This window comes from Lynx rufus, unplaced genomic scaffold (assembly GCF_022079265.1).
Source record: "Lynx rufus isolate CCGP_SWC_20201006 ecotype Redwood Valley unplaced genomic scaffold, mLynRuf1.p SCAF_3, whole genome shotgun sequence".
NCBI classification, from domain to species: Eukaryota; Metazoa; Chordata; class Mammalia; order Carnivora; family Felidae; genus Lynx; species Lynx rufus.
The window spans coordinates 37,953,012-37,975,154 of record NW_025814845.1 but is presented as its reverse complement, the minus strand read 5'-3'; the positions used below and the strand labels follow the sequence as shown (position 1 = coordinate 37,975,154).

General features: G+C 40.9%; 1 protein-coding gene across 4 annotated transcripts in view; it reads left to right on the top strand.

The window, feature by feature from the left end:
• FRYL (FRY like transcription coactivator) overlaps positions 1–22,143 on the top strand; it is a 303,326-nt gene that overhangs the window by 230,802 nt on the left and 50,381 nt on the right. For all 4 annotated transcript variants that reach the window (XM_047091763.1, XM_047091761.1, XM_047091762.1 and 1 more), the window contains 14 exons: positions 2,225–2,484; positions 2,846–2,986; positions 5,779–5,947; positions 8,788–8,872; positions 9,425–9,537; positions 10,519–10,669; positions 11,333–11,436; positions 12,614–12,799; positions 15,784–15,988; positions 17,442–17,563; positions 18,313–18,503; positions 19,830–19,924; positions 21,009–21,616; positions 21,958–22,055. In XM_047091763.1, coding sequence (XP_046947719.1) covers positions 2,225–2,484; positions 2,846–2,986; positions 5,779–5,947; positions 8,788–8,872; positions 9,425–9,537; positions 10,519–10,669; positions 11,333–11,436; positions 12,614–12,799; positions 15,784–15,988; positions 17,442–17,563; positions 18,313–18,503; positions 19,830–19,924; positions 21,009–21,616; positions 21,958–22,055 — 2,528 coding nt within the window. The remainder of the gene's footprint in view (positions 1–2,224; positions 2,485–2,845; positions 2,987–5,778; positions 5,948–8,787; positions 8,873–9,424; positions 9,538–10,518; positions 10,670–11,332; positions 11,437–12,613; positions 12,800–15,783; positions 15,989–17,441; positions 17,564–18,312; positions 18,504–19,829; positions 19,925–21,008; positions 21,617–21,957; positions 22,056–22,143) is intronic.

Below are 22,143 nucleotides of genomic sequence, written 5' to 3'. Positions count from 1 at the left end.
TTCCTCTTTGTAAACTTATTGAAGGCTTTCCCACTGCTGAATCTAATCACTAGCTTCTGGTCTTCAATCTGTTTGCTACTTTGCCCAGCAATTAATGTTAGTCACCTTCCGTTTTTTAACATTCTGACCTCTCTTGATTTCTAGAAATTTAATATTTCCTAGTTTTCCTTCTACTGTGAGGTATTCCTTTTCTGTCACTTTTGGTGGATTCTTTCCTTCTATCTGAAGTCATCGCGTTCCCAGAGTTCCATCCCAGGCCTCCTTCTCAAGAGACCCTGTCTCCCTGAGGGAGGCCACTGCTGTTGCTGTGGCCCCAGCTCCCACACACACCACCTCTCCCCTAGTCCGACCTCTTCCTTCAACTACTTTGAGAGCTCCAGGGCTTTCATTTCATACCGCAGGCACTAACATTAATGTATTAATAGGAAGGATTATTGTAATTTCTGAATAGTTCTGGTTATAAACCAGAAAGCATGGGACTGAGCACTTGATTGGCACTATTTTGAATGTGCACAGTAATCCCATGAGGCATCTGCTTTTGTCACCCTCTTCTTACACAATAATAAATCGAGGATCAGAGGTTGACAGGTTGGCCCTAGGCCAAGCAGCTTGTCTGTGGTAGAACTGGGATTCAGACCCATGTGTGTGCAGTTCCAGAGCCAAGTTCCAAATCACTACACTTCTGTATTTGCTGCTTTTGTAAAAAATATTTATTTTTGAGAGAGAGAGAGAGAGAGAAAGAGAGAGAATCCAAAGCAGGCTCTGCACTGACAGCAGAGAGCCCAATATGGAGCTCGAACTCCATAACTTTGATACAATGACCTGAGCTGAAGTCAGACGCCCAACCTACTGAGCCACCCAGGTGCCCCTATATTTACTCCTTTTAATGAGTAAATAACTACCAAGGCCTGGTGGGCAAAAGGGGGGGCCAAGGAGAAAGAAGATGTTTATTTAAAGTGACTTTTGGAAATTTCGCTGTGTATAAAGGCATATGGGCTTTGGAATCAACCTTGTGTTTGAATACTTTGGCACGCGATACATTTCTGACTTAGGCAGATTACTTAGACTCTGTCTACCTCACAGATTTATTACCATCATTAAATGAGATGAATGTGAAAGTAACAAGTGCATCATAGGAGTCTCCCCTATATAGAACCAAAATATGGAGATTTTTCATGGGTCAGTTTAAAGTAATCTATGTAAAAAGACTGTCTTTTATCTTATAATTACATGTATGTATTTACTGAGGTAAAAAGACATCATAAAATTTACCGTAGGAATCATTTTAGATGTTTAGAGTTCAGTAGTGTTCGGTATGTTAACATTGTTGTGAAATTGATCTCTAGAAATTTTTCACCCTGTCAAGCTGAAACTCTATAGCCACTAAAGAACTTCCCTTTTGCCCCTACTCCCTACCTCCTGCTAACCACCGTTGTACTTTCTATTTCTATGAAATTGATTATTTTAGATATCGCCTATAAAAAGAATTATTTAGTGTTTGTGTTTTTGTTTCACTTAGCATAATTACCCCAAGGTTCATTCATGTTGTGGCACAACAGAATTTCCTTCTTCTTTAAGGAAGGAATTCTTCCATTGCAAGAATGAATATATATATGTGTGTGTGTGTGTGTATGTATGTATGTATATATGTGTATATATACATATATGTGTATATGTATATGTGTATATATACACATATATGTATATATACATAACACATTTTGTTTATCCATCTACTTGTCAGTGGACATTTGGATTGCTTTCACCTCTTGACTGTTGTGAATAGTGCTGCTATGAACGTGGATATGCAGATATCTCTTTGAGACCCTGCTTTCAGTTCTTTTGGATATATATATACAGAAGTGGGATTGCTGGATAATATGGTAGTTCTAGTTTTAACTTTTCAAGGAGCTGCCATACTGTTTACCCTGGTGGTCGCACCATTTTACAGTCCCACCAATAATGCATAAGCATTTATATGTCAGAGCCACCAAAAGTATTTTATATAAAAGTAGGATCTGATTTTTGTTAGTTGTTAATTTTCTTTATGATGTCATCGAGGTGAAATTTATTAACAGGAGAAACAGCACTCATAATTGTTAAAAGTAAAAAATAAAATCTTGGCTTCTTCTTCTCAAAGAATGAGTCGTGGACATTAATTACAAATCAGAAGAAACTGAAATGATACCAGTGGTTCCCTCTTTTGGCTTGTTTCTAATTACAGAGATAAGCCAGAGAATTCAGACGGCTCACCCTGCCGGGAGGCAAGTAATGCTACACTACCTGTTACCGTGGATGAACAACATCGAGTTGGTAGATTTAAAACCTTTGCCCACAGCGAGGCGACACAATGAAGAGGAAGACGACTCCTTAAAAGACCGAGAACTTATGGTGACTAGCAGGCGCTGGTTGCGAGGAGAAGGCTGGGGGTCCCCACAAGCCACTGCGATGGTTTTGAACAACCTAATGTACATGACAGCAAAGGTAAAATGGGGCTTGTGTTAGCGGTTGCTGCACAGGATTATTGAGTTAAGAGGAGTAAAAAAGGTTAGAAATAGAGGGAAAGATTAGGCAATCCTGTGATAACCAGATACGCTTTATAAACTCCTTTATTCAAAGCACTTCTCATTAGATGTAAAATAGGTTTTTGGGGGAGGAGACAAAATCATATATGGTTAATGATGTTTATGTTTGTATTTGTTGGAAGAAATGATTGTTCCTCTGGAGTATGGAAAAGATTCAAGCTGTGTATGAAAACATCATTTTCTAATGTTTCGTGCTCTGACAAGTTTGGTGTTTAACAAGCAGTCGTCTCTGAAGTGTGTGTTGTGTATCCTGCATCTAGTATGGTGATGAGCTGGCCTGGTCGGAGGTGGAGAACGTGTGGACCACACTTGCAGATGGCTGGCCAAAAAACCTGAAAATAATTTTGCACTTTCTGATCAGCATTTGCGGAGTGAATAGTGAACCAAGCCTCTTGCCTTACGTATGTATTCAGGTTCATTAAAAAAAAATTGTTGTGCTTAATAATATTTACCTGGTTGCTTATTGTAGCAGAGTGTGGGCAGTAGTAGACCAGCAGAGGCAAAGCAGGGGGCCACAGTGAGGACCCCGCCAGGAAATAGCGCATGCATTTATTCATTGCTTCATTCAGCCGGTATCATCTAGCCTTTATGACAGGCGATTCAATAATGCATATTGCCAGGTTCTCTTCGAGGTTCCAGGCATTTCAATCCAGTGGGTGGTGGAGATTTTATTCTTTGAACTTTCACCTAATTTATTTAATGAATGGATCAGTAAGTGGATAAAGTACGGTCTTGATAAGGGCTACAAAGGAAAATTGCAGAGTACTGAACGTAAATAACCGGGGAACCGCAGCTCTCTGAGAGGACTGCAGATGATCCTCGAGAGGAAGTGATATTGAAGGGAGACCACAGAATGGGGGATGTTTGCACTTTCTGCTAGGCAGGAGTTGGATACGAGAGCAGAACGGTGAGTGAGAGCTCAGGGCCTATAGAAGGGTGCCGACGGCTTCCAGGAGCAAGGGAAAGCATAATGCGAGAGAGGCGATGAAGAATGTCACAGTGTTTACCTTCTAGAGGGGAAAGCTCTGCAGAACAGCTCTGCAGAATGTTGCTGTAAAAGTTCTTCCAGGTCCTACTTTACACAAACCATTTCCTAGCTTTGCTCCGCCTGACATCTCCCGAGTTAACTTGGTTACTGAAAGCGTTCTTAAGGCATGCCACAGGATTGCCGTTCGTCGAGAAACACTCAGAGAAGGGTGGGTGTGTGGTAGACGGTTACAGGGTCTCACGTATCTCTTTGAGCTCATCTCCTCATGTTCTCCCCCAGACCCCCTGCCCCAGGCCCTGCTGACATCCTTGCTGCCCTGCTCTCTGGCACTCCCACCTTGGGGCCTCTGCACTTTCCCTACGTAGCCACATTGCTCACTCCCTCACCTCCTTCAGGTCTTTTCTTAGATGTCCATTCTCATTGAGGCCCTTGCTGGTCATCCTGTCCAAGACTGCAGATGCCCTGTCCCGACCCCTACTCTCTTTTTCCTTTCCCTGCTTGCTTGATCTTCCCAGCACTTCTCATCATCAAACATATATTTTACCTACTTGCCTCATTGCTTTTGCCTCCATCAGTCCAGTAGATTCTCCTCAAGAGCAGGAATTTTGTCTGTGTGGTTCATTGCTGTCTTCCCAGAGCCTGGAACAGTGCCTGGCACATAGACGCCACCCATAAATTGGATGGATGAATGAGTGAATTGGGCTGGAAGAAGAAACAGGCATGAAGTTATAACTCCCAAGAAGCCAAGATGAAATTCAGGGGATAACCATTTGCCAGAAACTTAAAAGGAACTTTTTGATGACATTGATAATTTCTTAATTATCTCTTCTTAATCACTTATTATAGACCAGGCAGGGTACAGGCACCTCATCGACATTGTTTCATTTAATTCTCAGAATAGATCTGAGTTTGCTAAGATTACTGCAGTTTTACATGTGAATAAAACAGGGCAGAGAGAAGAATCACTTCCCCAGTGCCACACAGCCATTTAGCTCTGTCACTTAGTAGAGTGGATTCCAACCCAAATCTGTTTGTGAAAGGTTGGGAAAGCTTTGCGGAGAAGGCAGGGGAGTCGGGGCGGGGCTGGGGCTTGAAGACTTGGCTGGATTGAGGGAGTTCCTTACAGTCAGACAGGTTAAAGGCACAGGGGCAGGAGGGCACCTGGCAGGGTCTGAGGCGACTGAACCCGGGAACAGAGAATTAGCAAATAGAGCAGGTTGGAGAGATACAGAGCTGTGTGTAAGTCAATGGGTAATCATTATAAGATTCTGGTATGATATAATAAAACACGTTTTAAGATTTGCCCCCGGGCTCCTGTGAATCAGAGTTTCTCAGTTGTCTGTGTGCAGATGAATCACCGGGGCGACTAGTTCTGACTTGGAGGGTGGAGCCTGAGACTCTGTATTTCTAGCAGCTCCCAGGGATGATGCCCATGCCGGTGGACCACATGTTTTGAGTTGCAAGGGTTGAAGTACAAAGGGAAAAAGAGGCCAATCAGTTAGTAAGCGGTTCAGTAATGCATATTGCCAACACGCAGAACTTATGTGACTCATACTCTGTGCTTTCACTTATGTAACTCATACTCTGTGCTAGGCATATTTAAAATGCTTCATTAAATCTTACGTAATCCTAACAAGCTATATGAAGTGGGTGCTCCTGTCCCCGTTTTGCAGAAGAGAAAATTGAGAGTAGCTGTCCGATCGCGTAGCTAGTATGTGTCTACACTGCAGTCCAGGCTGTGCGGTCTGGAGTCCGGTTCTAGTGGATCACTACTCTGTACTGCAGGGTTAGATAGGGAGCATAGGAAAAGCAGAATAAAAACTCCATTCTGGGTCTGAAGTCTGACTGACTGAAAATAACAGGAAATTTGGGATGATATTATTAATTGCAGTCTTTCCATTAAAAAGAAACTGATTTACAGAAAAGCAATTAGCTTTTCCTTTTCTTAAAAAAAAAAAATAGTGATGTCGTAGATACGGTGGGAACCATTAAACAATATCCAGTCATAAGTGTAACACTGGGCCGGGAGGGGGGACTGTGTTTGGAAAGCTGACTAATGCCCTATTGCTGATTGATGTTCAGATTTAAGTTGTGCTCATTCACCTACTATTTAAAGTCGAACTTATCTGTTAAAATGTGTTTCAAGACCAATTTGTGAAATAAAACTTGGGCTTTTTCTTCTCCACACAATTTCTTTTGTGACAGGTGAAGAAAGTTATTGTCTATTTAGGTAGAGACAAAACGATGCAGTTGCTGGAGGAGCTGGTGCGGGAACTGCAGCTGACAGACCCCGTCAGCTCGGGGGTCACTCACATGGATAACCCCCCGTATTACCGCATCACTTCCAGCTGCAAAATCCCTTCTGTCACCTCAGGTGAGAAGCCATTTGAAACTGGTAACTTGGTCTCAAAAGAGAAGCTTGACATAATTGTTCACCCTAGCAAGCATTTGCCTTAAACATCATCGAGAAAATAACAGCGCCCCCGTTGGGCCGCACACTGGGCATGAAGCCTGCTTAGGATTTCCTCTTTCTCCCTCCCTCTCTCTGTCTCTCTCTGTCTCTCTCTCTCTTTTTCTCCCTCTGCCCATCCCCCCCCCCACTTGCTGTCTCTAAAATTAAGAAAAAAAAAAACAAAACAAAAGCAAACATGAGTCATGTATGGTAATTAACTTGACAAGACTTTGTAAATCTTCATATGAGTGATGAAGTTTGACAGTGTGAGAATTCTTAATATTACAGAGGGAAACGTATTTACATATGTATTTGGAACTGGAATATAGATACAACGAGCATTTTTTTAAAGTTTATTTATTTATTTTGAGACAGAGAGAGAGAGAGACCGAACAAGCAGGCGAGGGGCAGAAAGAGAGGGAGAGGGAGAATCCCAAACAGGCTCCACGTTGTCAGCACAGAGCCCAGTGCAGGGCTCGATCTCATGAACCACGAAATCATGACTGAGATAAAACCGTGAGACGGATGCTTAACCAACTGAGCCACCCAGGCACACCCTCCCCTTCTATAACAAGCATTTTTTTTTTTCAACGTTTATTTATTTTTGGGACAGAGAGAGACAGAGCATGAACGGGGGAGGGGCAGAGAGAGAGGGAGACACAGAATCGGAAACAGGCTCCAGGCTCTGGGCTGATGGCGGGGGGCTCGAACTCACGGACCGCGAGATCGTGACCTGGCTGAAGTCGGACGCTTAACCGACTGTGCCACCCAGGCGCCCCAACAAGCATTTTTTAATGAATATAATTAGTGTGTTAAATATAGAAAGTGCTTACTTGTTGAATTACTCTGTAATTTCATATTATAATTATTTGGGCATATATAATACAGTCATGTAAGTGATACACACACACACACACACACACACACACACAGGTATAGTTATTATAATATTTTAGGTTGAAGAAACTGTGTCCCTGAGGGAATAACTTCCATTAAAATCAATATAATAGACTATTTTAAATTACATTTCCATGAAATTATTTGTCACTTGGTTTATATTGAATGTTTCTGTCATGTTAATAACATCTGTATAATTAGAAATCTTTTATAGTTTATTTTCTGGCATCTATTTTCATCTCTTAGCTCTTTTAGCTCTTTTTGTTCTACTTTCTAAGGGATTTCTAATAACACTTCCATTGAAAGCTTTTAGTATTTTTAATTCTGAAGAGTTTATTCTTTAGTTTTTTGTTTCGTTTTTTTTTTTTTTTTTTTTTTTTTAGGAACGCCTTATTCATGTTTCATGGTTGGACTGTCTTCCTTATCTGATGAGGTTTTCTTCTCCCAGCAAAAGTTCCTATTGTATCTATATAGTTCTGTTTTGATTTGTCTTAGTAAAAGCTTTTCTCAAAAGTCTACCAATTCTAGATCTGTCTTTTGATAAAGAGTGGAATATTAAAAAGTTGATTAGGGGGCACCTGGGTGGCTCAGTCCGTTGAGCATTTGACTTCGGCTCAGGTCATGATCTCACAGTTCACGGGTTCAAGCCCCATGTTGGGCTCTGTGCTGAGCCTTCTTCTGATTCTGTCTCCTTCTCTCTCTGCCCCTCCTTTGCTCATGCTCTCTCTCTCTCTCAAAAATAATAAACATTAAAAAAATTTTTTTAAGTTGATTGGATGTTTTATAGGTATACATGGAACTTATTGACTTTGTCATTTGTTGTATGGTGATTTCATTGGTGTAAGTGTCTATAGGTCTCTTCTCTTGGATGACTAATCAGATTCCCCAGACAAAACTCTACTAGTCATCTACCTAAAGGAGAGGGTGTAGGGCTGTGTGTGTATGTGTGTACAAATACATTAATCCATAGATAACACACACACATACACACAGCATAGTCTTTAAGCCTTCTGGTAGCCCCATGGGGTGAGAAGGTTTCAAGGGGATACAATCTCAAATTTTAGGATGTATATTTTCACTCAATTCCCCTATTCTCAATAAAGTTCTTATTCTTTCAGCTGTAATTATGTGCCCTAGTCCAGAAATCTTTGATTTACTCTTATCAGAAAAGATTTCTGGAAGTGTAGGGAGAGAGCCACCCTGTTACAAGAGGAAGGGGTATAGATTTTGGGGACCAATTACCTCTGAAGTAGATTTTCAACCAAGCCTGCCGTTTTAGCAACACCTTCAGAGTACTCCCAGAGATACTCAAAGCTATGAATTCCTGAACCTTTTGGAGGTTCAACAGCATAGATATGGAAGCTTCTTGGTTTACCCCATGACCAGCTTAAGATTCAGCCTTCTTAAAGCTTAATTACTTCCTGTCCATTTGTTTTCAACCATCCAAAATTTTGTTGCTGCTGTCTCCTTTCCCTCTTGGTTGTTATGAGTATGTTCCTTTTTATTTTAAAAAAAATTTTTTTAATGTTTATTTTTGAGAGAGAGGGAGAGACACAGAGTGAGAGTGGGGGAGGGGCAGAGAGAGGCGGGAGGAGACACAGAATCCAAAGCAGGCTCCAGGCTTTGTGCTGTCAGCACACAGCCCAGTGCGGGGCTCAAACCCATGGACTGGGAGATCATGACCTGAGCCGAAGTCAGATGCTCAACTGGCTGAGCCACCCAACTGCCCCAAGTACATTCCTTTATAAAAATCACGTTGCTTTCATTTTAGTGGAGTTTTAACATCTGTAATTTTGAAATCTTTTGTTCTTACTGAGTTATCCCAAGCTTTAAGTTCACAGATACGGTTTTATTTCTGATTGCAGGAACTACTTCCAGTAGCAATACAATGGTAGCTCCCATAGACGGCAATCCCGATAATAAGCCCATAAAAGAGAATATTGAAGAGAGGTAAGTACCCCTTTGTTCTTCATTAGCCTTTCGGTTTGACAGAGCCTGATTATCAGAATAAATGATAACTTCTGCATTGGCATGTATATTTCATAGAATGTATATTTCAAAATTCTAGTGAAGAAATACATTTCCATTTTGGAAATTTTCCACATTGCCTATTTCATCATTAAAATGCTGACTTGCTAGATTCTTTTATGCGCTCTAACAGATGAATAGGTAGAGTATGTTCTCTCTTTTTGTGTTGTTTACTGTTTTAGACTTTCCTAAATGGCTATTCACTCTGCCTATCTTCTTTATAAAATAGGCTTTATCAGAACATTACTACCCCATTTAAGAAAAATCTTCAGGTAGAAATAATTGACTTTAAATCTTAAGCTTTTGAACTATAAGATGGAAATTAACATATGTGTATGTGTGTGTGTGTGTCTCATAGTAAACTTTTGTTAATAGTTGATGTACTGTGTTCTTTTTTAAACGTAGAAAGTGAAACTGAAAGTACAAATACCATTTTTCCATGAACTGTGACTAACTCCATGATCATTCCCATAGCTATGTGCACCTAGACATCTACAGTGGACTAAACAGTCACTTAAATCGTCAACATCACAGACTAGAATCTCGATACAGTAGCAGCTCTGGAGGATCTTATGAAGAAGAAAAAAGTAATAAGTTCCAAATGTTTTTTATAACTACAATGGCAAGGTGTATTATTAATATATTAATTTAAGTAAATATGTATTTTTCTGGTAAATTGTTTTTAAGAAGTGTTTAACTGCCACTAGTGGTGTTCCAGCATAACCTGAAATGTCCTGATTTTGAGGAGAAGCACGAATGGGGGAAATTTGTTTTAAAAGCACAGGGTCCCTATAGACGAGTCAACAGGAACATAAGAATTGGTTCTCAAGAAGCATCATAGACACTGACTACAGCCTGCTTTTTTTTTTTTTTGCTTTTTTTTTTTTTTAATAGGTTGGCTCTTTTTCTGTGGATTTATGTTTTACTGAAAAGTTCTCCCTTGCAATTAATGGTAAAATGAATATCTACCCAAGTCTCACTAGAACACTGAGGTAGAGTGGAGTAGAAGGGCAAAAGCCTTCAGACTGGGAAGTTGACCCTGAAGGTGATCTGGTCCAATCTCCTCGTTTTGCACATGATGGAACTGAGGTCCAGAGAGGTTAAGTGACTTACCCACGTCACACAGAATTCACATCTCCCGATGCCATTTTTCACTGCACCCTGCAGCCCCACTGCGGTAGAGCAGATTTCCTTTTAAGATGGGTTTGTGTTGGCCCTGTCTCAGAAAATTTAGAGTTGAGTAACTTACCAGAAGGCCCTGGTGACAAGGCAGCTTGACCTATAATGTGGTTTCATGGCTTGGACGTGAACTCTGAAATCTCATGAAGCGCTAGTATAGTTTTGCTTTGATAGAAAGGATAGAGCCCGAATGGATTCCTCTTTCCGTCTCTGATTTGCTTAGTGTGATAGTGTTTGTACGCAGGTCTTCCTAGCAAACCTATGTCCGAAGAGTGGGAAGTTATTTTGTATCACTTTCCAATGCTGTAAATCGTTGGTGTCTTACTAGCGTTTGCGTATGTTGGCAGAAAAGAGATGGTGTAGAAAATGAGATCATTTTATTTTGATAGGTGATTCAATGCCACTTTATTCTAATTGGCGACTGAAAGTGATGGAGCATAATCAAGGAGAGCCACTACCCTTCCCACCAGCTGGAGGCTGCTGGTCACCACTGGTGGATTACTTGCCTGAAACGTCATCACCTGGATTACCTCTTCACAGGTGGACTACAGCATCATTCCTATTTCATACGAGCCAAATCGCTGCTTAATACTTTCAGCTTTCTTTATGCTATCTGACAACACAGAATAAAAGCCACTTCTCTCTTGCCATGCTACAACAAATCAGATCCATGTGTTTAGATTTCGAGAAGTCTCAACACTCAGACCTCTGTTTACCATTAATACTATTAAATCTACGTCTGCTGCTGCTTTTCTGGGTGTCTGGCATAGTTACTTGACCTTTCTGGGACCCAGTTACTTCCTCTGAAAAATATCTCGCAGTACTAGAGGCACTGTTGTTTGGAGTTGAGTTAAACTGAATTTTACTTAGCAGAATCACAGTAGAATAGTTACGGCATTCTTTCAAAATGTATTAATGTAACCAACACGTACTGAACACCTACTATGTGGCAAGCAGTGTGCTAGGTGTCAGGGTTGAAGATGAAGAAAATGTGGCCCTTGCCTTTGGGGAGCCCTTAGCAGGTAATGTTTTTTTCTAGAACCATCACTTAACGGTTTCTTCAGCTATATTTCTTTTCCTCTTTTTTTCTTGAGAAGTTGTATTTGTCCATAGAATACAATATTAAAGGCTGCAAGTAACTGGCATGAGATTCGCTCCAGGTTTACTCTGCTGCGACAGTAACAGGCGTCTCGTTTGTCACAGGTGTAACATAGCTGTGATCCTTTTGACGGATCTGATCATTGACCACAGTGTGAAGGTGGAATGGGGAAGCTACCTCCATCTTCTTCTTCATGCAATTTTTATAGGTAATTAACGCTCGTTCTGACGCAACATGACGTTATATTTCTGTGACAATTTAAAGGCAGTCTGGTTTTTTGGTATTTCTATTAACCGTTGTTTGGTACGTAACTCCCATGACACTTTTTACGGGGATTCTCATGGTCTAATAGGGAGTCAGTCCTCGCCTCTCTTGTAACCACAAACAGGTCTTCTCTTCGCGTTCCCATTCTTGTCCTGTCGTCCCTCCACTGCTCACAAGCACAGTTACCGTCTAGCAGGAAAAATTCGGTACCCACAGCAAGAGTAAAGTTAACTTACCTCTCAGACTGGAAATTTGCAGAGTAAAAGGAAAATTAAAATGGGGTCCAAGTGTTTCTCAAAAGAATGGGATTGTGGACCGTCTGATTATTACAGCTGAAAGTCCACTGTGCCCTCAGTAGCAGTGGACTTTGCGCTGTAATAATCAGACGGTCCACAATAGGGACCATCTGTGGGATCCATCACAATACTTTTCATGCTTGTAGGATTGGCTTCCTGAAGAAAGTCAAGGTAGTCATCTTACCTGAAGTTTTCCTGATGTGCGCATTTATTACTTCGATGTTTCAGTAATCAAACATCTACTGACTTTTCATTGTGCGCTAGGCACAAAAAATGCTTGCCTTTAAAAAAAAGTCATTTACATTGAGTATTCTGTCACAGAGTAATAATTTCTAATAGGTTACTAAGTTTTAGACACAAGATGCATTGAAAACTTGTCTTGATTCCCCCTGCTAACTGTAAGACAATAGGCTATTGTTACAAACTCCAGGCCAATAAGAATTACCGTGTGGTACATCATCTTGTACAAAATATTTTCTGTATTTTCTGCTTTTCTTTCAAATATGCATTTGGGAGGTGCCTGGATGGCTCAGTCAATTAAGCTTCCGACTTCAGCTCAGGTCATGATCTCCAGCCCGTGAGTTTGAGCCTCACATTGGGCTGTATGCTGACCGCTCCAAGCCTGGAGCCTGCTTCGGATTCTGTGTCTCCCTCTCTCTGCCCCAACCCCCTGCTGGCACTCTGTCTCTCTTTCTTTCTCTCCCTCTCTCTCCGTCTCTCAAAAATAAATAAAACATTTTAAAAAATAAAATAAAATATGCATTTGAAGGTAAGGGTACTTGTGATTTCTCTTCACTGACAATGATTTCCAACTGTCGTTCTCAGGGTCTGACCACTGCCACCCCGAGGTGTACGAGCACTGTAAGCGCCTGCTCCTGCACCTGCTAATAGTCACGGGACCCAGCAGTAACATCCGCGCTGTTGCCTCTGTCCTGCTCAGGAACAGGGAGTTTAACGAGCCCAGGGCGCTCACGGTCAAACAGACCGCGCACTTAGATTACACTTGCACAGGTATTTGCTTTAAACGTCCAGTTTGACAATGGAATCATGCTTTGTTCATTTGGAAACTATAACAGAGAAAGTCAACTAAATAAAAGTTGAAAGGCTTTAAATGTAGTTTTATGATTTTAAGTACCATTTACATCATTAACTGGTAAAAGAATTAAACTCGGAGTATTTGAGTCTGTATCACCTGTAAGGGTCTTTCTTTGTCATAAGAATTTTAAGTTCTCAACATGCAGGTTGAGGATCAGTGAAACAGTGCTTTGCTTACAGAGCACAGTTATCGAGAAGATGTTGAACCTGTATTACATTCCTCGTGCTCTCAAGATCTGAGAAATGAACAAAGCAAGACATTAACATTTTATTGTTCATTTGATTATGTTTACTGTCTTTAAAATGTTAGGCATTTTTATTGTCAAAATGTCAATACTACCCAAAGCTATCTACACATTCAATGCAATCCCAATCAAAATTGCACCAGCATTCTTCTCGAAACTAGAACAAGCAATCCTAAAATTCATATGGAACCACAAAAGGCCCCGAATAGCCAAAGGAATTTTGAAGAAGAAGACCAAAGCAGGAGGCATCACAATCCCAGACTTCAGCCTCTACTACAAAGCTGTCATCATCAAGACAGCATGGTATTGGCACAAAAACAGACACACAGACCAATGGAATAGAATAGAAACCCCAGAACTAGACCCACAAACATATGGCCAACTCATCTTTGACAAAGCAGGAAAGAACATCCAATGGAAAAAAGACAGCCTCTTTAACAAATGGTGCTGGGAGAACTGGACAGCAACATGCAGAAGGTTGAAACTAGACCACTTTCTCACACCATTTACAAAAATAAACTCAAAATGGATAAAGGACCTAAATGTGAGACAGGAAACCATCAGAACCTTAGAGGAGAAAGCAGGAAAAGACCTCTCTGACCTCAGCCGTAGCAATCTCTTACTCGACACATCCCCAAGGGCAAGGGAATTAAAAGCAAAAGTGAATTACTGGGACCTTATGAAGATAAAAAGCTTCTGCACAGCAAAGGAAACAACCAACAAAACTAAAAGACAACCAACGGAATGGGAAAAGATATTTGCAAATGACATATCGGACAAAGGGCTAGTATCTAAAATCTATAAAGAGCTCACCAAACTCCACACCCGAAAAACAAATAACCCAGTGAAGAAATGGGCAGAAAACATGAATAGACACTTCTCTCAAGAAGACATCCAGATGGCCAACAGGCACATGAAAAGATGTTCAGCGTCGCTCCTTATCAGGGAAATACAAATCAAAACCACACTCAGGTATCACCTCACGCCAGTCAGAGTGGCCAAAATGAACAAATCAGGAGACTATAGATGCTGGAGAGGATGTGGAGAAACGGGAACCCTCTTGCACTGTTGGTGGGAATGCAAATTGGTGCAGCCGCTCTGGAAAACAGTGTGGAGGTTCCTCAGAAAATTAAAAATAGACCTACCCTATGACCCAGCAATAGCACTGCTAGGAATCTACCCAAGGGATACAGGAGTACTGATGCATAGGGGCACTTGTACCCCAATGTTCATAGCAGCACTCTCAACAATAGCCAAATTATGGAAAGAGCCTAAATGTCCATCAACTGATGAATGGATAAAGAAATTGTGGTTTATATACACAATGGAATACTACGTGGCAATGAGAAAAAATGAAATATGGCCTTTTGTAGCAACGTGGATGGAACTGGAGAGTGTGATGCTAAGTGAAATTAGCCATACAGAGAAAGACAGATACCATATGGTTTCACTCTTATGTGGATCCTGAGAAACTCAACAGGAACCCATGGGGGAGGGGAAGGGAGAAAAAAAAAAAAAGACGTTAGAGTGGGAGAGAGCCAAAGCATAAGAGACTGTTAAAAACTGAGAACAAATTGAGGGTTGATGGGGGGTGGGAGGGAGGGGCGGGTGGGTGATGGGTAGTGAGGAGGGCACCTTTTGGGATGAGCACTGGGTGTTGTATGGAAACCAATTTGTCAATAAACTTCATAAAAAAAAAAAAATAAATAAAATGTTAGGCATTTTTAAGTCTAGTAAATTCCAAATTATACATTTGGAAGTAATGCGGTCCAAATTAATGAGACTTTAATATAAAAGTTATTTCACTATTGGTGTCATTTTTTTTTTAATTTACTTTGCAAGTTCTATTTTCTTCTTTCCTAATAGCCCTAACTTACTTATCCATTTGTCTGTATCATCAGGTTAATAATAGATGACCTAGAAAATAATTGTTTTTAAAAAATGAAATAAAATTACATTTCTTACTAATCATGTAATGTCAGATTCAGGGTTAATGTTCTTTAGTGAAAACCCTGTGGTTAGTAAGAAAACAATTATTAGGAAACATTGCACCTTTTAAAATGTGGCTAAAATATGAATAAAGTTTACTGTCTCTTTTATGTTAAAACATCTTTTTAAAAATTCCATAGTTGGTTTTTGTTGTTTGTTCTTAAGGCTTCTTTTGCCATTTTGTGACTATAGGCATTAGTAATAAAAAGAATTTAATAATTGACATAATATAAATATTACAAAGACTTTAAAATTGTCTTTCTTCAGGTAAAATGAAGTGGAAAGTATAGAATCCTTTCCATAAGAAAAATCAGTTCACATTGTGGAAAAGAGGCAATGTGCCGAAATATTAGGAAAGTGCCACTTTCAACTTTCTTCAGCAGATGGCAGCAAAAGACTTCACAGCAAACCCAAATAGCTAAGTTTTAATAATAGGCTGTGGGAGACAATGTTTGCCCCCCAAACTCACTTGATGGAATTTGGTGCTTATGAGGTTCCCGCAGAAGGAGTGCTGATTTGTATCAGCTGACAGCAACAGATTCCCTCATGTGTCCCACATAACCTGTAAGGAACAACAGGTTCCTGTAAGGAAGGATAGTTTGACGCTTTCAATAGTGTATGAGATCCTTTCATGTCTGGGTATTGACGGCCATCTTTCTCTTACAGCGGGCGTTAGTGATTTTATACCTGATTACCAGCCCTCCCCTATGACTGACTCAGGGCTTAGCTCAAGTTCTACCTCTTCTAGTATCAGCTTAGGAAATAACAGCGCTGCCATTTCCCATCTACACACCACTCTCCTCAATGAGGTCGACATCTCCGTAGAGCAGGATGGAAAAGTCAAAACCCTCATGGAATTCATTACCTCAAGGTAACGTTACATTTCTCACCATTCTGGCAACATACCTGTGTTAAGTCATTCTTTTTTGTCAGCTACAGTGAACCCTGTTTTTGATTTCTGGTGTGCCACTGATTGGGAATACACAGGTTCGTATTGGGTGATACTTAGAAAATTGGATGCCTCCAATGACTTTCTCCTGTTGTGCTCACACAGTTATACTGGAGGAGGGCCTCAAGTGTGTTTGGATACCAAGTACCCAAAGAGAATACAGTCTTACCTGAATACATATTCCACTTTCATTAGCTACATTATCAGTCAGTCATCAAATATTTATTTATGACCGCCTACTCTTTGCAAGGCACCATAAGTATGGAAGAAATGGATGGGGAGAAAGAAGGGGGGCTGGTGTCCCACAGCAAGAGAGCGAAACCATCAGGGGCTTGAGAAATAAAGTATTGGAAATGGTGAGTAACCCAGTCTGACTGTAATGCTGAGGGAAAAGTTTCTGGACAAGAAAACTTTGTAGTCCAGGGAGAAGTCAAACTGGAGGGCTCTGAGGCCTCAGCCATAGGCTACAGATCTTTCAAGAAAGCAGACGTTATTGAAAATCCTGGAGCTGGATGGGAAGGGTGAGAAGCACAATTAAAGAAATAGGTTGAGATGGGGCGCCTGGGTGGCTCAGTCGGTTAAGCGGCCGACTTCTGCTCGGGTCACGATCTCGCGGTCCGTGAGTTCGAGCCCCGTGTCGGGCTCTGTGCTGACAGCTCGGAGCCCGGAGCCTGTTTCAGATTCTGTGTCTCCCTCTCTCTGACCCTCCCCCGTTCATGCTCTGTCTCTCTCTGTCTCAAAAATAAATAAACGTTAAAAAAAATTAAAAAAAAAATAGGTTGAGAAAATCAGTCTCAGAGCAATGAACGGGATGAATTAGAGCTGTCAGATACTGGTGGCTACGTGACCACAAAGGAGGTTTTCAGGGCACTTTGGGCCTGAGGTGATACGGGGTTGAACCCTTACTAACCAAGGCGGCAGCCTTGAGAATGCAAAGATGTTTTAAAGAAAGAGTCAACAGGAAACCGTTCTCTCTTAAACTTATGCTGGATCTTCAGCTAGTAACTTATTTCCTTCGCATTGCAATCTAAATACATTCTAGCCTCTCCAAATTATACTGCTGTGACCTATGACATATAAGCAGTTCCCAGTGCTCTTCTCACTTTGTAAAAGTCTGTCATCCTTTCCTACCACCTCTGAGAGAGTCCAACTGCAATGATGGAAGACTGAAATCACATGTAACCTGGATCTTCCTCTCCTTGCCATAAACCATCACATGCTCAAGTATGTAAATAGTAGTCGACTGTGCGACGTGATATTTGGCTTAGCCCACTACTGTCCTTTCTCATGGCAAATGCACATCTAATGTAACTGTGGGTAAAACCGTTAATGTAAGTTGAAAACCACGGGCATTATGTCTATTCTCTGTTTTCAGAAAAAGAGGGCCCCTTTGGAACCATGAGGATGTTTCTGCCAAGAATCCTAACATCAAGAGTGCTGAGCAGTTAACTACATTTTTGAAACATGTGGTTTCTGTTTTTAAGCAGTCAAGCTCAGGTATCTTTCATTAAATATTTCAGATAATACTTTCAATGAGACTTTTTCATGTGATGTGAAAACTTCTGGTCATGTGTAGCAATGAGTTGACAGTTGAGAAGTCTAACGTGAAAAGTTTTAGACAGGTCTTCTTTTTGAAGTTATTAGTGATGATGGATAGCTTTTGATTAAAGGAAAATTAAGTTATTCCTTGAAAAATTAAGTTACTCCTTAAAAAATAAGAAAGCCACTTGTGACATTCCGGGGTGCTTCATTTTGTGTGTGGTGGCATAATAAAGTTACAGGGCAGTTGTGTATTATGAAACGATTACATTAAAGGAACATAGATGGAGAGGACAAACTTGAATTCTTTTTTATACAGTAGGCGGCTTCTGTGATCTGAAATCAACACATTCTGAAAGTTACTGTAAAAAAAAAAACGTATCTGTCTAAAGTAGTGGTTCTCAACTAGAGGTGATTTTGCCCCTCGCTTCGTGTTTTCTCTCTCCTTCTGCTCCTCTCCCCCACTCGTGCCCTCTCTCAAATAAAATAAATAAATAAATAATTTTTTTTTTTTTAAAGATTACAAAATAAGTAAGTAAAATGCAAATGGAGTTTAATGGAAAGAGAAAACATTGCCATAAAGCCTGAGTGCCTGCCCGGTTGGCCAGGCACTGTGCTGGGCACCGGGTTTAAAATGGTTAGCGGCTGATGATAGCCCTGCATTCCAAGCAACAAGAAGCACTCACTTGTTTCCTTTGTCTTCACAGAAGGAATGCATTTGGAACATCATCTTAGTGAAGTTGCTCTACAAACAGCACTTTCTTGTTCTTCTCGACACTATGCTGGGAGATCCTTCCAGATTTTCAGGGCCCTAAAGCAGCCTCTTTCTGCAACTACACTTTCTGATGTTCTCTCCAGACTTGTAGAAACTGTAGGGGATCCGGGAGAAGATGCACAGGTATTGCATTAAATTCGTTCAGCAGCCATTGAGCAGCTACTCATTGTCAAGGACTCATTTGCCAAGTACAGAGCACCGCAGGACAAGCAAGATAATGGTTACACGGCATTGGCATCAAATGCCAACAAGCAGGCAAAGAATTAAGGAACAAAATTTTGTACGTGATAATAACATACTAATCGAATCACATACTTCAGTGCGAATCAGAGAAAGCTTTACATTTACACACACACATACGGCCCACACTTGCATATTTATCCTGGGATTTAAATTTAAATGTAGAGTGTTGAGTTGTTAAGGTAAATTAAGTGAAATAATGCAATAGAGAACTTAAGTCTATGCAGACTAATGATTTTATTAACACTGTTCTAGACACTGGGGATCTGGTAGCAACCAAGTTCCTGGCATTCTGGAGCTCACATTCTGTTGGAGAAATAAGCCTCTAATCCACCACTAATATGTAACACACTTTTATTTAGAGATTATTGCTATGAACATAATAAGGTAGAGTAATGGGTTAAGGAGCGGTATGGGAGAGGGAGCTGTTTTATATGTGACCATCTGAGACGGTGAGTTTTAAACACGTACGTAAATGAAGTGAGTCCTGTGATAATACGGAAGAATATTTCAGGCAGAGAAATAAGAGTAGTGAGTGCAAAGGCCCTGAGGCAGAAGCAACAAGCCTGTTTTTGAGGAACATGAAGCAAACCAGTATGGCTAGTTTATTGGATGGTGGTGTCTAGCATCTGAAGATCGATGGGGACAGGTCCAGATTATGTGGGGAGGTGAGAGAGGTCTAGGGAGAGGTGACATTTTACTTGTAAGTGATGGCGAACAGTACTCACAGGCCTTGAGAGGAGGGTGATGGATATAGTTTGCTATTTAAAAAATTCACTCTGGAGGCTAGGTAGAGTCCTCAGGAGGGCAATAGGAGTCATTTAAGAGGCCGTTGTAAAAGTCCACGCTGAAATGGTGGTAGTTTAGCTGAAGGGAAGCTATGGAAGTGTGGAGGGGGGTTATCAGATTTCAGATATATTTTAAAGTAGTATTTTCAAGACTTGCCAACGGACTTAACTTAGACGTGAGAGAAAGAAACAAAAATGACTCGTAGATTTTTGGCCTAAGCAATTTTGGGTGGATCGTGGTGCCATTATAACCATTAGTTTGAGGAGTTTTCATCAATCAGCAAGATCATGTTGCTCAAGAGTTTAATCATTTTGTAATGTTAATGTTGAGTTTGTTCTAATTTTAAATCTCCTCGGGAAGTCCATTCTAATTTCCTTTTTTTCCAAAGCGGAATGAATTAAGACCTGCCTTTTCTCCTAGGGGTTTGTGATTGAACTCCTGCTCACATTGGAGTCTGCGATTGACACTTTGGCCGAAACCATGAAGCATTACGATCTTCTTTCTGCCCTTTCTCAGTAAGAATTGCATCCAGGCGAACTGTAGATTCGTATACAGAACTGCCATAGCTGAATACGCCTAACCATAACGTTAAGTTATCCTAATATTGCTGGTGGGAATGATACCAAAACATTCCGATGGACCAGCAGTGGGAAAAGGAGCCTCGGACAGGGAGCCCATGCGAAAAGTCCCAGCGCTCTGTGTGGCGGTGGTGTTCTTGTAATGGCCCGGTCAGGGGTCCTTCTGCTGCCGCAGGGGTCCTTCTGCTGTGTGACTCGGCTTCAGCCTCACTGCCCGGCTCCGTTCCCACTGCGCTCGACATCCCCTTGCCCCACAGCAGGCCGCCCCCTCCTGACTCACACCTTCCACAAATTGCTCCTCTCCTCCAGCTTTCTCTTCCTTGCACCTCCTGAATCGATTTATCCTTCAAGACCCATCTCGGATGTTTCTAACTCCCCGAGGGCAGCGCTACTTACTCCATTTTGGGGGTTCCCATGGTGTTTTCTTCATATTTGAATAAAGCAAGTAACAAGCAGTGAAGTTTTACTTATCCATCTCCCCCAGCAGACTTCAGTATTCCTAGCTTTTCCATACTCCTGGCACATACAGGAAGCATTCTGTCATTATTTTTAAATCTGTGATAATTGGATGTGAGGGAGGAGAAATCAAACATACATTTTTGAGCTTGATTTGGGGGCAGGGGGGGTGGCAGGTAAAGAGTGTGCATTAACAGAAATAAGGATATGGGGACCATCAAGTTTGGGGAGAAGACAAATGAGGTCTGCTTTGGATGTAATGTTCACTAAATCCCAGAGCTGAAGGTGGTCAGTGATAACGGTAGCAGAATTTTCACTTCAAATCAAACGCCGTCCAACTCACAGGAAACAGTTGGCCACAGTAGGAAAGAGACTGTTGTACATTTTGCTTTAATGTGGAGGAAAGGGCTGAAATTTGATGAGGCGAAGTCAGATACTGAAACATAATTTGTCCTGGTAACAGTTACTGTTTTTTTTCAGTGTCTTTGAGAGTAAATAATGTAGCCAAAGAAGCGATTGTACATGCATTTATTTTCCTTTCTTTTTTTTTATTTTTTTTGTAAAGAACCTCATACCATGATCCTCTAATGGGAAACAAGTATGCAGCTAACAGGAAAAGCACTGGACAACTCAATCTAAGCACAAGTCCCATTAACAGCAGCAGTTATTTGGGATATAACAGTAATGCAAGAAGTAACTCTTTGAGATTAAGTTTAATTGGTGACCGAAGAGGTGACCGGCGGAGGAGTAACACACTGGACATAATGGATGGACGGATAAACCATAGCAATAGTTTAGCAAGGACTAGAAGCCTTTCCTCCCTGCGAGAGAAAGGCATGTATGACGTGCAGTCCCCTACTGAGCCTGCCAACTTGATGGCCACCATTTTTTGGATAGCAGCATCGCTATTAGAATCGGATTACGAATATGAATACCTCCTGGCTCTCAGGCTTCTCAACAAACTGCTTATCCATTTGCCTTTGGATAAATCAGAGAGTCGAGAGAAGATTGAAAATGTACAAAGCAAATTGAAATGGAGTAACTTCCCAGGCCTTCAGCAGCTCTTCCTTAAGGGTTTTACCTCAGTATCTACACAAGAGATGACCGTGCACCTCCTCAGTAAACTCATCGCCGTCTCCAAGCACACGTTGGTGGATCCTTCCCAGTTGTCAGGTGATGTTAACAGAATTGCACCAGCTCTCTGCTTTCTAGTGTAGTGAAATATAAACTAATCATTTGTTTTGAACTCTAATTTCTGCTTTTCCACAAACAATCATGGGTTGCTGCTGCTGCTGTTGTTGTTATTGTTGTTGTTGTTGTTGTTGTTTTTAATATGTGAGATAGCTTAAATTCTTTGGTAAAAGCAAAAAAAAAAAGAAAGAAAGCATTTAGAAGATCAGGCACTCCAGGAAATAAAAAGAAAATGGTTTCCGTGAACCATTAAAAAAAAATACCTTGAATTTTTTAAATAATGTGCAATAAAAATTGGTTATTGTTTGCTTTTTTTTTGATAGGCTTTCCTCTTAACATCCTTTGCTTATTGCCTCACTTAATCCAGCATTTTGACAGCCCAACTCAGTTTTGCAAAGAAACAGCTAGTCGAATAGCAAAGGTAAGCAAATGTTACGCTGAAAGATAAACGCTAGCGGGAAATTTCTCTGGAGTTTATCTTAAAGGGGGGAATCTCTTAAAAATCTTTT